Source organism: Haemaphysalis longicornis, unplaced genomic scaffold (genome assembly GCF_048455015.1).
Source record: "Haemaphysalis longicornis isolate Haplotype H1 unplaced genomic scaffold, Haemaphysalis longicornis Haplotype H1 scaffold_10, whole genome shotgun sequence".
In the NCBI taxonomy this organism is placed as follows: Eukaryota; Metazoa; Arthropoda; class Arachnida; order Ixodida; family Ixodidae; genus Haemaphysalis; species Haemaphysalis longicornis.
In genome coordinates, this window is record NW_027526204.1 from 29,961,832 (window position 1) to 29,975,784 (window position 13,953).

Genomic DNA, 13,953 nt, shown 5'->3' on the forward strand with positions numbered 1-13,953 from the left:
TAGCATGGCCAGATATTTGGCGCCTTAAACTCTATAGCTTTATGCTATGCAACGACCTAACGGTAACGAGCGTAACGAGGGATACCATTCTCGACCTCAGCTTTGCCCAAAACGCGCCACAACTAACCGGGGAGGCCCTGCCTGAAACTCTTGGCAGCGACCACTTCAGCATCAAACTCACGCTCTCACATCCAGTAGGCCCGCGCCGAATTGTAACTGCCAAACTCTCCAACTGGCCTAACTTCCGACAGGACCCAGCAACCCAACCATCACCAACAGAGAGCATTGAGTTGTGGTCGCAGCGCCTATACGAGCTACAGCAGGCCCACACTAAGCACATAGCCCTCACTTCTGATACCCCAATGGTTGACAACCACCTTGACCCCCTCTGGGCAGCCAGAAGAGGCCTGCTGAACAGGTGGCGGCGCCAAAAGCACAACCGGTATCTGAAACGGAAAATTGCTCGCATTATTCAGCAAGCGCTTCATTACGCCCAAAAACTGCACTCCCGAAATTGGGCGTACGTTTTGCGATCAATTAGGGAGAACTCTCCCGACCAAGCAGACTTGATGCATACTGAGGCACCTTATGGGCTCGCCACAATCGAAGACATGTATGGCCCAACATGTCACCCCCCTCCTGCACAACCATCCGTCCACGCCTGGCCAACTGTTGGACCAAGTGTGCATCGAGACTTTTGTGGATGATACGACAGTAATCACCAACCCAGATTACACCGGACCCCCAACCCCTCTGTCGACGCCCCGTTCACTAACACCGAACTGGATCAAGCCTTAGCCAAGATAACCCGCAACACTGCACCAGGCCACGACCAGATAACCTACGGCCTCCTGCGGAACCTGAACGAAGAACACCAGGAGTCGCTACTGGAGCGCTACAATCATCACTGGGCTCAGGGCATGGTACCTCGCACTGGCGACATGCCGAAATAACGCTCTTACCCAAGCCTAACAAGCCCATCGCCATCGATAACCTGCGCCCTATCTCTCTAACATCGTGCGTCGGGAAGTAGTTCGAGCACTTTATTACACGCCGGCTCACCGAACCGACTACTTAGAGGAGAGACACATGCTCCGACATACAATGTTTGCTTTTAGACCCCATTTGTCGACCCAAGATGTCCATTTGCAACTAAAAGAGCTAATTATCAACAACCTGAGTTCGACTCAACCCAGCTCCATCTTAGCACTACTGGACGTACAGGGTGCGTTTGATAATGTCACCCATGGAGCAATTCTCAACCGGTTTCAAACCCTCCATTGTGGAGCCGCAGCTTACTAATATGTGCGTGCCTTTCTAACAGATCGCACCGCCACCCTTCACTTGGGACCCCATGTCTCTGGCAATTTCAGCACACCAGCGAAAGGCACCCCCCAAGGGCCAGTGATTTCATCTATGCTTTTTAAAATCACTCTATAGGGGTTACCATCCCAGCCTAAATAAACGCAGGATGTCTCCCACGCTCTGTATGCAGACGACGTAACACTGCGGATCACCAAAGGGTCATCAGGCCACCAGCAAGATCAGCTACAGCGAGCGGTCGAGACCACATTGGCATACCTGCAAACGTGCGGCCTGACGTGCGCACCTTCAAAATCTGCCCTACTCATCATGCGCTCGCGTACACAGGAGCGACCCGTTCCACAAACCCAAGATCCGATTTTTACCATGAAGAATACTGTCTTTCCTACAGTGCAAACGCGCCGAATCCAGGGAATTCCCTACCCCCATGATGGAAGCGGAGCAGCAACGCTTCTTAGGCTTCAACAGACTGTGGCCGAGCTGACTCATCTTATTCAACCTGTGTGCTCCCGCCGTCATTTGACTCAAAGAAGCAGACACATGCAGAATTCTTCAGGCCATGCTGATCAGCAGAATCACTTATGGAACACTCTACGTGGCTCTCAAGACAAAGAGTCCAACAAAATCGACATAATGATTCGCAAAGCCTATAAAACAGCTCCTGACCTACCAGTCTTCACATCAACTTCCCGCCTCTTCCAACTAGGCTTGCATAACATCATGGCTGAACTAATTGAAGCCCACACCAACAGTCAGTATCAACGGCTTCAGCTTACTGCTACAGGGCGATATGCGCTAAGCAGTTCGGGCTACTCCCTTCCACCAACAATCGACACCCTGCAGCGCACGACAGCGATCCAACGAGCTGCCATACGGGTGCTTCCAGTTCCAAAGCACATGCATCCGACTTACAATGCTGGTCGCAGGTGACAACACGCACGGCTTTTTATTACAGCGAGGTATGCCACGAACCCCGAAGCGTGCTACACAGACGCCGCGAGCTACCGCTTTCAACATGCAGATGCGGCTGCGGTGTTCAGGGCGGATGGTAGCACACGGGCAACACCGACATTCCATACCGGCTCTACAAGTACAGCTGAAGAAGCGGCCATCGCATTAGCGGTGGTGCACGCCCCGAAGTCCGACATTACCGCGCTCACCGATTCGCAAACAGACTGCCGACGGTTTGCAACGGGGAACATCGACGGCCTTGCAGTTGCCATCCTCCAACAACGACGAGAACTGCGAGAAATCCGCATTGTATGGATTCCAGCCCATACGTCCCTAACTGACAATGAGGTGGCGATATGCCACTGCACGCCAACTACCCACCGGGCATTCTTAGAAGGGGAAGAAGACGACCCCCTTAGTTTCCCTCCGGTCCTGCACCCACTCTCACAAAACTACTCCGACATCCTTAATCGGTACAGAGCTTCCCGCAGGGCTCTACCGCCCCCACATGCATTCCTAGCTGTGGCCGACGCACACATTTGGCGACGATTCCAGACCGAGACTTACCACATCCACACCTTCCTCCATTGGATTTTCCCAACCGCAAACCCCCCAACTGCCGATACTGCCCCGGCACCCCAAATACAACAACTCATTTGGTTTGAATGTGCTCTGCCAAACCCCAACCCCCAAAACCACACACCCTTGAGCAGTGGGAGAGCTTGCTGCGGAGTGGCCAGCTCGCGGATCAGGAGTTTCTTGTGACGCGTGCCCGGGCCGTCGCAGTACAGGTTGGACTACCGGACTAGGATGTCCACCCAGCGCCTACGGTAGCACTCAAGGCGATAATAAAAAACGTTTTCCACTCCACTCCACTCCTGCGCGCCTACCGGCCGCGCCCAATCAGAGCCGCCGCTCTACGCGCTTCCATTTCCCTGGCCGGGCGGGCGGCGGCAGCGGCGGCGGGTGAATCCGCCGGTGGCCGTAACCAACATCGACGCTGTCGCTTCCCGTCTCCTCGTGACAAATCGGCGTAGTTTCTTCATTAGCCGCAAATGTGTTTGGGTGCATGCGCTTCCTCAGTTTCACACCAGCAAAACACGCTATCGGCGAGTAATAACGCACACGCTCAAACTTCGTCAGCCCGTCAGCCGGCGGCAAACATGGCTCTACGCCGTCGTGTGTGCCTAGCGAAGCGACGATGCAGCGGTGATTTAGTTCGAATCTGGCATTAAAGGTGATGTTTCTCTGCTGTAAGATGAAAATCCGACGTTGATGTGTGTTGCGATGACAGTGTTGGGTGCTCTACGGTTGGCCAATGTCGACAAGGCGGTCCCGTCAAGCGCGGGGCAGCGCACGCTCGCGCGCCTCCGTCGCCTCCGTGTGGGTCCTTGCCCTCACCCTCGTCACGTGCTTGGGCGCGTACATAACGAGAACGCGTGTGGAACGGAGCGCGCGGGCGCGTGCGTGTGGTCACTGCCTAAATACTCTAGCATCCAAAATAACTTTTATCTTGTATGACACGTACAAAACGCATTTTGCGGATTTATGGCGCCTCTTTTAAGCTACCAAACGATGTTCTGCGATCTCTCATTTGCAAAAATAGGCAGAAACAAAGCTCCCTGTCTTCGGTTTCGCCAACATTTTTCAAGCGCTTAATCCAAGTACCATTCCGTAGAATTTTGCCCAGGCGCGTCAAAAACACTCCCTAGAATCACATGCTGACCGTTTAAAAAAACGCTGAACCCTAAAGCGAGAATTTTCACAGCTGAGACTCATAATGTTGCCATTGCTGTAAAAACGTATATTCAAAACAGAATAAGTTGCTCGGCTATATACACAGATTCTTGCAGCGTAAAGGAACCTCTGCCTTTAACAAAGCATCACAAAAATGCAGTGTCCAACTAGCTCTTGAACACTACCATGTCAGCATACTTTATCTTGATCTACATCACCATCTGCTTGTATACCGACATTGCGTAATAGCAGGAAATCAGGACATGACAAGAAAACATCTGCTGCGGTTTTAATACCAATGCGGACTACATCTTTATCAATTACCTCGGTCTCAAACCACTCATTAAAAAAAAAACCCGTGAACTCTGCCATAATAGTTGGTATGCTCATGCAAAAAAAATTGTGCGATAACCAAATATAGCTACTACAACTCAAGAGAACACAAAACAAATATCTCGATTGCACTCTTGGTCACGTAAACAATGCTCACACGGATACGTTGTAAACAGAACACCACGGTCAACTTGTGCCAAATGTGGAGGAGTTCATTCGCTATTTCAAGAGTAGGCCGTCCTGTCCCTTTTGCAATGGTATTGTCTTTGAAGCGCAGTTCTTTTCTATTCATTCGGTACTCTGTGCCATACTATTGTGAAAAACTGTTAGTCCAAAAATACAGGCATTTGGTGATCTTTGCAAAAACTTCAGCTAAAGAATTTTAAACTGTCTGAGGGTGATTTTTCGGAAGAGGATTTCATACAGCACGTAACCCCAGCATGCCGCTCAGTGACGAAGACAGTGCTGAGGGCTCTTCCGTGAAAGTACGAATTTTTGTTTTCTTTCCAAGCCATAGACCTTCTCACCGAGGAGCCCTGTTTGAATGCCCAGATGTTATGTTACGCTGAAAAATGCTTTACATCCCATTTTAGGCGTACAATAATTGCCCCTATACAGATCTTTTTCTATTAGACAACTTCAACCAAATCTTTACGCTTTTAATTGATTTTATACGCAGCACACTTTTTCTTTGAGCTGTTTGGCAGTGTAGCCCTTGCGGCAATAACAAGAACAAGAATCAAGAACTGAGGCACACTGATCAGCCAAGCTAAGGGACTGGACTACGACTGCGCAGAGCAAGTGTTGCACCGAACTGATTACTTCCTGCTTCCTTTCCTTGTCTTACAGATCTCTCGCTACGCTCAAGCATATGCCTACGCCTTGGCTCGGCTAGGAAACATGAAGCACAGGAGTCGTAATAGGAAGTACGGGGAGAACATCTGGTCTTCCTACGGCACGGACCACGATTCCCTTTCCGTCACTGGTAATGCGTGGCTGTCCAGATGCTTTTTCTATTTGCATGGTCTCTTTCCAAATTTTTTGCAGCAATAACATTTTTCTTCATAGTCGTTGGGCAAGCAGCGTTCACACAATGGGGCCCCACCTTCGTGCTCAGTCGCCCCATTAGGCTGAACAACTTGTTCCGCGATTACACAGCAAGCAATTGAAAAAAAAAAGCTGTAGTTAAAAACTGGAGCCATTAGAACCTCTGAAGGTAAATGAAAGCGAAACTGTTTTACAACGACACAGGCGTGACGCAGAATTTAGGCGAAAGGCACGACAAAGTTTGTTTTCATGGCCCGTGCCCTTACTTTCTGCCCTATCCTTTTCTCCGCACCCCTCTTGCGGGACCTACCGCGGTAGCTCAGTGACAAAGACTGTGCTTCTGAGCGCGGGGACGCGGGTTCGACTCTCGGCCGTGGCGGCCGGTTGTCTGATGGAGGTGAAAAGCAAAAACGCCCATGTGTAAGAGTTTTAGGCGCACGTTGAAGACCCCAGCGTGGTTGAAATTATTCCGGAGCCCTACACTACGGCGCGCATCATCGCCCGCGTTGCGTCGGCGCGTGAAACGCCCCAATTAATCCATCCATTAATAGTTTTCACTGTGGAGCTGCACGATGCGCTGGCTCGACCTTGGCGGCGCTTGCCCCTTACTCTCTCCCTTATACTTGTCTCGGCACCCTTTTTTTTGGAAGGGTGCAGAGTTATGCGCCGTCACAAGGGAAGCGCTCAACGCGCTTGCTGATGTTGGCTTTGCTTGACGGTAAGATGGACGCCACGAGGAACAGAACCAATCTAAAAAACTGGGCCAGCATTTGCGATTTAACTTTGCAAAGACTTATGAAACAGCAGCGCTGTTGGCGCACCTTTCGCCCAGCTAAGCTTAAACTTATCTCGATAGTACACCAGATACTGACGCCGGCGCCCCCCACAACGCCTTTCTGCCACGAGAACACCACCGCGTCACGAAGTGGCCAAGCTCAGCCAATCCCATACCACAAAGCTCCTCTCCCCGACAGCTGCGCCGTGCACTCACACTCACCTCTCCCTCTCCCTCACTACGTCACAGCCACGGGACATCGTAATTCGTTGCGTGCCACGCCTCCCCCTCATCACACTTCGCCCAGCTATTGCTTCCCTCCGCTTCGCTTATGTGCTTCCCCCTTCCGAGTTTTCCCGCCTAGCGGAGTTTTCTACCACGCCTTTCTGTTTCGATTCTTGCTCTGCCTGGAACAGCACGAGTGGAAGCTCTGTTCTTTTTAAAGCAAAGCTTTCTACCTCTCTACCAGGCAAGGGTTCTTTTGTGGCGGGAGGGACAACAAACTCCCAACGCGGTGGATGCGGAGGCGAGAGGGGAGAATTGAGGGGCGGAGGGCTTCACTCACGGAGAACACTGTATATGGCGCGGCGAATTTACCCAGCTTTCCTCGCGCGGAAGTGCCTGCTCGCCAGCGGCGGCGTCGGTGGTGTGGCTTTGTCGTCTGCTTCAGCGACGGTTGTTTTCGGTCTGTTTTAGCGCAGCTTTGCGTCCATTGTGCGCGACCTTTGCACTGCTTGAATACGTTCGACAGAACCTCCAGTGTACGCCGCACCCGACGGAATTCAGTGGTCGTACGGGAAACATACGTTATGAATTGGTTTGCAGGGCGGGAAAAGAAAAAATTCACGCATCTTCATGAAGTGAATCACGACGAGTGGATAAGCACTGGGGATTGTTCTTACCGTAAATCACCCTGGGATTGCCCACTCTCACATGTAAATGGATGACAACGCGTGTGTACAGTATATACAATTGCAATTGCATCCAATCCGATACAATTCAATTAATCGCATCCAATTCAAATCCAATCCAATCCAATGCTCTTCGCGCATGCTCTACACTGTGTACACGGCCGCCAAGGGACAAGCCACGGACAAAGCGAGGTCCTAAGGTACTTTGTCTCTAAAATGCCTCTTCCCTCCTCCACCACCCACCTCCGATCGTGTCGACGGCGGCGCGGTGGAAGGAGACAAAGGAAGCGTCCCTGGAAAGGTCCCCACTCACCCGCGCAAGCCGGCGATGCTGTCTCCTTTAGGGTCCCCTACAAAGAAAACATTCTTCGACAAGCCGGTGTCAAATAAGATAAAAAAGAATAGGCCCCACTGACGAGACCCGCCTGTGGCCGCCTGTGGCAGCCAATCAAAATGCTGTATTACAAAAAACAGTTTGTTTCCTTTTGCTACTTGTATCTATCCCCCCTCCCATTTAATTGACGACAAAAGAACAGTCTTCGCCATTTACGTCGACTGCTTGTAAAAAATCACGGTCACTTGGCACTCAAAGTGACGGTCACTTGGCACTCAAAGTGACGGTCACTTTTTGCAGTGTAGATGCAAGAACAGAACCATCGTTCCTGGATAATGATGTCGCTACTTTCTTTTCTCGATGGTCACGCGCGATGGATACACGCGCGATGGTCTGCCGGGTGCCCTTCAGTCCTTCTGGTGTCGGTCGTTGATGAAATGCAAAACATCTTAGGAAAAAAGCCAGACGTGGAACCCGGGGAGAAAGAAAGCGGAAAGTTTAAGTGCGCTGTCGTGCCGTATGTACACGGCATTTCGCACAATCTCAAGAAAATAGGAAAACACGTGAATCTTAACGTTGTCTTCTCTGCTCCCAACAAATTGTGGAAAGTACTTATAGGGGTCAATGGAAAAGTAAAAAAGCAAAACAAGTGCGAAGCGCAGCATCGCGACCGGTTCATGAATTGTTAACAAGGCACAGTATATTCCATTACTTTATCGTGTGGTAAGCAGTACGTCGGACAGTCATGTCGTTGCTTTAATTATCGGCTTGGAGAGCATAAGAACATTGTAGATAAAACAATTACATGACATCTGGGCATACACTACAGAGATTGTGACTGTAGGCCACATTTTGATAAGACCAGCACGGCAGCTCGACACGAGGATCAGCTAACAAGAGAAATCATCGAGGCCTACCAGATAGTTTCTTTGAAAGACAAATGCGTTAGCGCAGCTTCGGTAACACTGACAAAGAAAGAACTCCACTTTTTATCCAATCATTATAATTTGCCTGCAAAAGTGCCTTTGTAACGCGCCCGTTTAAACAGCCATCCTCCACTTTTCTGTATTTGCTTGTGCTCCTCCCCCTTTCTTTCTTTCATTTGCTGAGTATCTTCCCGTATAAAAGCGAACATCAAAGTAAAAATTATCGAGTTGATAGTAGCGCCGCGTCCTGTCCATTTCATTTGTCCTTGTCCCTTTCGCGCTTACTTATACGATGAATGACGAACTCGCCCAATAAACCACTATTATGAAGGTCACCACATGTCTTGTTGTGTGTGCCTCTGCGCAAAGGGGGCTGCGAATCTTGAGGTATGAATAAGAAAAAAATCCCCCCACCTCCCCGAAGGGGATCGTGCGGAAATGCGAATGCATTGGGTGCACCGAATTCTTCTTTGCGGTATCGTTGCCGCGAGGGATTCGACTTCACCGACTTCCATCGCTATCAACGCGCAAGTCGGCAAGCAGTAACGGAGAGAGGCGCGCGCTCCCTGCATTTATATGCGCAGCGAGCGGAGAGGGGTACGCGGAGAGGAGAGAGAGACCCGCGCCAGCCCGCGCGCGCGCTCTCTCTCCGCCCCGAGCTCCACGATGCGAGCGCCCTCACACGCCGAGCGCGCTCCTCCTCTCCACTCACTCTCCGCTACTCCGCCCGAGCTCCGCGATGCGAGCGCCCTCACACGCCGAGCGCGCTCCTCCTCTCCCCTTGCCCTCCGCTACTCCGCACCTGCTCCGGTTGCTAGGCGCGCGCCACAGCTGTTGCTAGGCGCACGCCGCTCAACGACGCAAGACAACCCGCGGCTAAGAAATGCATTCGCATTTAAAAGCCACGGCAGAGTATTGAAATACAGAACCGGTGTGCAAGGCGCCCCGGAGTCTTCATTACAACAGTTAATCAACACGATTTCGTATTCATGGTGTACAGTGATGGTGTGGCACAAAATTATAACGGCAAGTTAAAAACGCCAATGTACACATTCATAATCTCACTTCTTCAAACAAAATCTTGAAATATGCGCGTAGTTGTGTCCGCCCTGTCATCACCCTTTACGGCCTACACATGCCAGAAGGCACCAACCGTGCATACGCACTAGGGTTTTGTGCACACCGCGAAGCTTCTGGACCTGTTTGGAGGACGTTCACGCGTGCCACGCCGACACAACTTGTTGCCCGCTATGCCGCATGTGAAACTCACTCATTCTCGCTTAGAGCATACCTGAAACCAATTCTGAAACGTAATGTACCCACCTTGCCCCTTTTCCCGGCTTGCTTCATGTGCAGGAAAAAACGCCGTCAACTGCTGGTACGACGAGATCAAGATGTACAAGTGGGGAAATACATTCCAGCCTGCTTGTGGCCACTTCACACAGGTCGTATGGAAAGATTGCACAAAAATTGGTTCAGGTGTAGCCAAATATAAGAATAAAATCTTTGTGGTGACCAACTACTCGCCAGCAGGAAACGTAGAGAATATGTACTTGAAGAATGTCCCGAGGCCTGGCAGCCCTCCCAGCAAGAGAAAGGAAGAAGGCGGTGGAAAAGGCCATGGAGGTGGTGCCGGCGAAGGAGAAGGTGGAAAAGGGCGTAGAAAGGAAAAAAAAGAGGAAGGCGGCCGCAAGGATGACTACATGTATCGTAGTGGGGTAAGTCCCCAGTTCTGCTCCTTCCATGTTCGGAAGTACCACAGCGATTGAACCTCTCACTCCTTTTTTTTTCTTTTTGGTGCAATGCTGTGGGCTAAGCTTGAATTAGTGGGAACTCAGAGAGGTCAGTGGTCGCTTTACCAGATTTTACCGACACTTGAATGGCTGCAGTGGTCTCAGCTACATTTTCTGTTGTTGCTCTTCAAGAATTGTACAAGCCATTATGTGCAGCCCCAAACGAAGAGGGCACGAGCCAAAGAATCATAACCTGTACAAACTTTTCTCAATGTCGCTTAGGCGAAAGAATTTTAATGTTATAAAATACATCGTGCCTTTGTTCCTTCTGTTCGGTCCCAGGCATACTTTTTCTTTGTGTTAGCAATAATGCTAGCGAAAACGTAGACCAGGCTTTCAAGGCTCACCGTATAATCGGAGGTCTACCCGCTCTTACAATAGTGCCTATACGCGTCAGGAGCTGCGCAGTGGGTGAAAATGCAAACCTGTGGACAACGGAGAGCAAGCATGACCATTTTCGTACTGCGCACTCATGCCTCTCAGTTTTTCCACATAGTCTCAGGTGAGGACGCTTACATACCGGCTCACCAAAGCCACCCGCTGCTTTTGAAAAATTTGTCACCGAGCGGGTTAATCTACCAGCTCGGATATGTTGTGAATTTGCAGAAATATCTCAACAGCAACTTTTAATTATCAATACTTTAATGAAGGCACCTAGAGAGGGTTGTTTTTATTTGGTCAATTTTTTTAACACGCCATACTAGGTGCCCCTTGGAAAGGCCTCCGGGGACCATGCTATTTTAAGTGCAGAGCACTTTAGGCGCTCGCCTTGTCATCCTAGCTCTCTCGGTCGACCCAAGTACAATAGCACCAAGGCGGCGTCGCGCGGTAACGCTGTTGTTCGCTTTTTTTTCTTTGTTGCCTTCTTTGACAGGATGACAAACAAAACACACATAACTGATGATGTGTACACTCAGTACTCAATACAAACACTCGAACTGCAGCCCTTCTTGGGCAAGCGGGGTTATTTCAATATTCTTTCATTACCAACAATGCTTCAATTGTGGGTAGTCACTCTGGTTTAGAGGGCTGAAGTTTCTGTATCTGCACAAAAGAAGCTATTGACTCTTTCACGCACTGTCGCATGGGCCTGGCATCTGGGTCGGACTAGCGTACCGCCATCCTGTTCGTTCGCGGAGTACCCCAGAGGCTTCGAAAGCCAAGCGGTTTATATAGTCATAAGCGTTCAAAACTCGTGAAACTCCGGAGCTTGTCATACATCCTCCAGTTGTTTAGTGCAAAGAAAACTATAGGTAGATTTGAAAAAAATATACGTAATTGACCGGCAGCGCCCGCGTTCCTTTAGTTAAGTACGCCCATTCTGTTGGTTTTTACGATAGTAAACGCAAAATGTCGCAGTGCAACGCCGGCACGTGCGGGGAGAAAAAGCACAAAGAGAAGTGAACTCCCGCTGGCGAAGTTTCAGGCAGGGGGCGTGCGTGCACTGCGAAGTCGGGAAATTTGAATTCCATGGGGTGGTATCAGTAAGCCTACAACGGCGCTACAGCCCATTCTGGCGATCACTTCTCTACACTTCGGACTGCTTTCACTTGAGTGGAACGGCTTTAATTTTTTTGAGGTAGAAGCAAGATTATTTCCATTTTTTGCTACCTCGCAACTCGACCTGAAAAAAAAATGCCTAATCACACACCTTTTTGTTCTACTTGTACGTTTTCCTACTTATTAGATTCAACACAAACTAGCCCAACAACACGCTGCAGAGAAATAGTCGCTTGATGTCTCCATTGACTCGCTGATTGCAACACAACTCCAAAATGCCAGCTTGGTTCACCTGGTACACTCTGTACGAAACCAGCAGATTTTAAGGAGACAAAATTTCGCGCTACAGAGGGCGCTACACGCCATTGTTGCTATGTTATATTGTGACCAATAAAAGTGGGCGTCATTCGTTAGGCCAGCACTGCTCCAGTCACTGGTGCGTGCGCGGCTAGCAGCCGACAGCACTCAGTTCCCTACATGGTGTCGGAAGTAGCATCGCTGAGTACGGTCGTCACTGCGCTGCTAGCTTTGTGCGATGGCAAACAAGTCAGAGGCCGCATTTGCTGGGATACCTGGACTACATCCGCCATACATACTTGGACTACATCCGCCACCGAGCTTCGACTTCGCCAACCCAAGTGCGTGGTCTACCTGCACTGAACAGTTCGAGGACTATGGGTTCGCTACAGGGCTGCACCAAGCTGCGGACGAGGTCCGGGTACGAACACTTCTTTATTGCATGGGTACTCCTGCTCGACGCGTTGTAGCATCTTTGAACTTATCTGCCGAAGAAGTTCAGGCATACAGCGTTGTAAAAAGCAAGTTCACTTCGTATTTTGTGCACCCTGCCAATGAAGTTCATGAAAGTTTTCGTTTTCACAAGCGTACGCAGCAAGCACAAGAAAGCGTGGATGCTTTTTATTCCGCATTCCGAAACATGGTAAAGAAATGCAACTACGGCTCAGCGTCCGTCGAGGACAGGCTCGTTCGGATCGATTTATCGTTGGTTTGTTGGACAGCAGGTTATCGGAACAGCTATGCCGCACTCCCGACTTATCGCTTGACAAAGCGCTCCTGCATGCGCGACTGCACGAAGATGCGGAACGACAAAAACGGGTAGCAGCCGACAGCACTCAGTTCCCTACATGGTGTCGGAAGTAGCATCGCTGAGTACGGTCGTCACTGCGCTGCTAGCTTTGTGCGATGGCAAACAAGTCAGAGGCCGCATTTGCTGGGATACCTGGACTACATCCGCCATACATACTTGGACTACATCCGCCACCGAGCTTCGACTTCGCCAACCCAAGTGCGTGGTCTACCTGCACTGAACAGTTCGAGGACTATGGGTTCGCTACAGGGCTGCACCAAGCTGCGGACGAGGTCCGGGTACGAACACTTCTTTATTGCATGGGTACTCCTGCTCGACGCGTTGTAGCATCTTTGAACTTATCTGCCGAAGAAGGAACGCGAAACCCAGTTATCGGCACCAATCCCCGTTGATGCAGCAAAACACAGGCCATCGCCAAGGCAGTCACGTAACCAAGCGCAAGGATCAAGGGAAATGCCCCCCGATACCGCGCACCGATCGTGTCATTTCTGCGGACGAGATGCGCATCCGCGGGAATTTAGCACTGCCAAAAGAGCCGTTTGCACGTTTTGTAAGAAGAAAAAGCATTTTGAAGCTGTTTGCTTAGCTAAACAACGTTCACAAAGCAGGCAGTCGCACGCTATTGAGATGCATGCCGTGAACACCAGTGAAGTCGCAAGGCGAAAGCCAAGTCTGTTCGTGTTCAAGTGAACGGCGTCCCGCTCGAGTTCAGGGTCGACTCGGGAGCAGAAGTTTCTGTTGTTTCAAGCACTTTTCCTGGGGTTCCTGCGCAACTCGAAAAACCGGAGGGTCATTTCACTGGTCCAGGGAACCATCCCTTGAAGGTATCTGGCCAATTCACAGCTACATTGGAGTGGAAGGGCCGCAGCTGCATGCAGCCAGTGCACTTCATGCCTTTAAAAACTACCCCGCTTCTGGGCTACCCTGCTATCCTCGCATTGGGTGTCGTTAAGTTCATCGACGCCACCGAGCGAGGGGAAAAACAAGCTTGCTGTGCAAGTGACTCAGCCCCCGGCAAGGATATCTTTGAAGGGCTAGGTACAGTAGGGGAGGTGTACACGATTCGACTCAAGCCAAATGCAGAACCATTCGCTCTCAGTGTACCTCGCAGAATTCCCATCCCTCTTTACTACACGGTAAGGGAGGAGCTGGACCAGATGGTAAAGCAGGAGATGGTAAAGCAGATGGTAAAGCAGGAGCAAGGCGTCATAATCC

At 50.4% G+C, this 13,953-nt stretch overlaps 1 protein-coding gene across 1 annotated transcript in view; it reads left to right on the top strand.

The window, feature by feature from the left end:
- LOC144158331 (uncharacterized) overlaps positions 1-13,953 on the top strand; it is a 69,923-nt gene that overhangs the window by 21,434 nt on the left and 34,536 nt on the right. Inside the window, exons 6-7 of the mRNA XM_077689153.1 lie at positions 5,194-5,329; positions 9,694-10,055. Of these exons, the coding sequence (XP_077545279.1) occupies positions 5,194-5,329; positions 9,694-10,055 (498 nt within the window). The remainder of the gene's footprint in view (positions 1-5,193; positions 5,330-9,693; positions 10,056-13,953) is intronic.